The sequence below is a fragment of the Octopus bimaculoides genome, chromosome 23, assembly GCF_001194135.2.
Source record: "Octopus bimaculoides isolate UCB-OBI-ISO-001 chromosome 23, ASM119413v2, whole genome shotgun sequence".
NCBI lineage: Eukaryota > Metazoa > Mollusca > Cephalopoda > Octopoda > Octopodidae > Octopus > Octopus bimaculoides.
Genome location: NC_069003.1, coordinates 33,304,625 through 33,307,124, shown reverse-complemented (window position 1 = coordinate 33,307,124; position 2,500 = coordinate 33,304,625). Strand labels below are relative to the sequence as shown.

General features: G+C 38.4%; 1 protein-coding gene across 2 annotated transcripts in view; it reads right to left on the bottom strand.

Annotated features, from left to right (window-relative positions):
• LOC106875179 (MAM and LDL-receptor class A domain-containing protein 1) overlaps positions 1-2,500 on the bottom strand; it is a 23,521-nt gene that overhangs the window by 8,717 nt on the left and 12,304 nt on the right. For both annotated transcript variants that reach the window (XM_052975928.1, XM_052975929.1), the window contains exons 13-15: positions 2,029-2,275; positions 1,341-1,502; positions 902-1,225 (exon numbers count right to left, since the gene is read on the bottom strand). In XM_052975928.1, the coding sequence (XP_052831888.1) occupies positions 902-1,225; positions 1,341-1,502; positions 2,029-2,275 (733 nt within the window). The remainder of the gene's footprint in view (positions 1-901; positions 1,226-1,340; positions 1,503-2,028; positions 2,276-2,500) is intronic.

Genomic DNA, 2,500 nt, shown 5'->3' with positions numbered 1-2,500 from the left:
AAAGTTGAAAGAAAAAAAAAGATAGTGAAATTTGAAATCAGAATCCTCTGAAATTGAAGTTTCCTGTTAGGTGAACCCAGCAGTGGGGGTTCATGTATAGGATCTGTGGAACTGCTGCACCCCCTATTTCCACTCGATATTATCGATAACATTCAAAATAATGAGTCCTTTTTTCTTTAATACTTTCTTTATACTTGTACAGTATATAACCCTTAAGCTTAATGTTAGAAGCCGTCCCCTAATTTACGAAAAGAATACAAAATTCCTTGTATAGAACTGTGTGCTTCCCATTTATAACATTTATCACACACACACACATGCATATGTACTTACATACACACATGCACACACATTCAATAAAATAAATATCACCAAGATATTGTTGTTGGCACTCCGTCGCTTACAACGTCAAGGGTTTCAGTTGATCCGATCAATGGAACAGCCTGCTTGTGAAATTAATGTGCAAGTGGCTGAGCACTCCACAGACACGTGTACCCTTAACGTAGTTCTCAGGGATATTCAGTGTGACACAGAGTGTGACAAGGCTGACCCTTTGAATTACAGGCACAACAGAAACAGGAAGTAAGAGAAAGTTGTGGTGAAAGAGTACAGCAGGGTTCGCCACCATCTGTCACGTGGAGCTTTAGGTGTTTTCGCTCAATAAACACTCACAACGGCCGGTCTGGGAATCGAAACCGCGATCCTACGACTGCAAGTCCGCTGCCCTAACCACTGGGCCATTGTGCCTCCACCACCAAGATAATAAGTTTGACTTAATGAACTGTTATTCTCCTCCACAAAAAATAAAAAATGTGGATGGCCTTGTGCAAAAGATAGAAATAAACAATCATTAGAATTAAGAAGCAGACCAAGAAATAAGCCAAAAAGAAGTGGTCCTTACCAGGACAAGGGTGATGTGAGACACTGACATCATCAATAGCTATGTCTCCCAGAGGACCCATTCCACGGGTTGCAGTGAAACTCACATTGACTTGAGTGTTAAGTGGAAGATCGACACAACCCAGGTACCAAAACTGTGTCTTTGCACCTGTTTCCTTCCAGGCCATCTTTTCATTGACATTTACCTGGAGGCTATCAATGTCAGACCCATACATGTAATAGTAAAATCTAAAGCTGCTTTGTTTTGATACTTTGATGTTTGCAAACATGACGTTTGTCTTGTCACCTGGACGACCTTTTGACGAATCAGCTTGCAAGAAGTGACCTGAAAATAAGAAAGGGAGAGAAAATTAAACATGGAATATAACATTTATCACACATACACACACACAAACACGTATACATAAATGTTTAAATAAAATCTTGCTGTAGACACTAACCGTCAGTCCTGTTACTCGTGTGATCTCTCTGGGGACCAGTCAGTCCCTTTGCTTTGAAACCTGTGGTTCTGTGCCACATAAATTGAGTATTTGTGGAGCAGTCTATGGTATAGTTGCACATGTTTGGTTCCTTAAAACTGCAGCTGGTCATCATCAAACCCACTGAAAGAAGACAAAAGGAAGAAAATAACAACATAAATCTTATATATATATATACATATATACGACGGGCTTCTTTCAGTTTCCGTCTACCAAATCCACTCACAAGGCTTTGGTCAGCCCGAGGTTATAGTAGAAGACACTTGCCCAAGGTGCCACACAGTGGGACTGAACCCAGAACCATGTGGTTGGTAAGCAAGCTACTTACCACACAGCCACTCCTGTGCCTACCTTTTTCAGAGGAATATTCCCATCAAAATTTCTGCCATATGAAAACACCACAATCATGATGCAATTGTTTAAGATGCTAGAAATAACAGTCAAATATCTCTCAAATGAAGAAAAGATACATTTGATAATGTATCCCTAGAAAAATTATAAATGCAAAAAAAGTTAGGATGGTCATGGCTGGAATGTTTTTGATCATAGGTCTGCTGAACTTAGCCTGATTTGTGGCTAATCAGAACAACAACAACAACAAATACAACAAAAAGAAAGGAAGTATTATGAAATATATTCTGATTCTTACCTTTGCATTTTTCATCACTGACACCCACGTATTTCAGTGCCATAGCATCCGTCACCACATCTCTCTTCAGAGAAACAATTTGGATTGCAAGTGGCTTGCTCGGTAATGGAACACACACTTTCATCCAATCTATTTGGTCGTTCTGGCTGCTGGTCTCCTTTACTTCTCTTAATAGCAGATTTTCAAGATCCAGCGGAGGTGGGGGATTTAACATATCTGGAGTGACTTGGCTACTACCAGTCCAAAGCTATAAAAAAATAAATTAATGTATGTATGAATGTATGTATGTGTATTTTTGCATATATATATATATATATATATATATATATTATTATAAAATCTGGTAATTAGTCATATATTAATTAATATTGATTAATTATCAGGAGGCCAGCACATCTAAAGAATCAAAGAGATTCAGAAATATTATCTGCAATCTCAGGGGATTAAGGTACATTTTAAAAAAATAACGTCG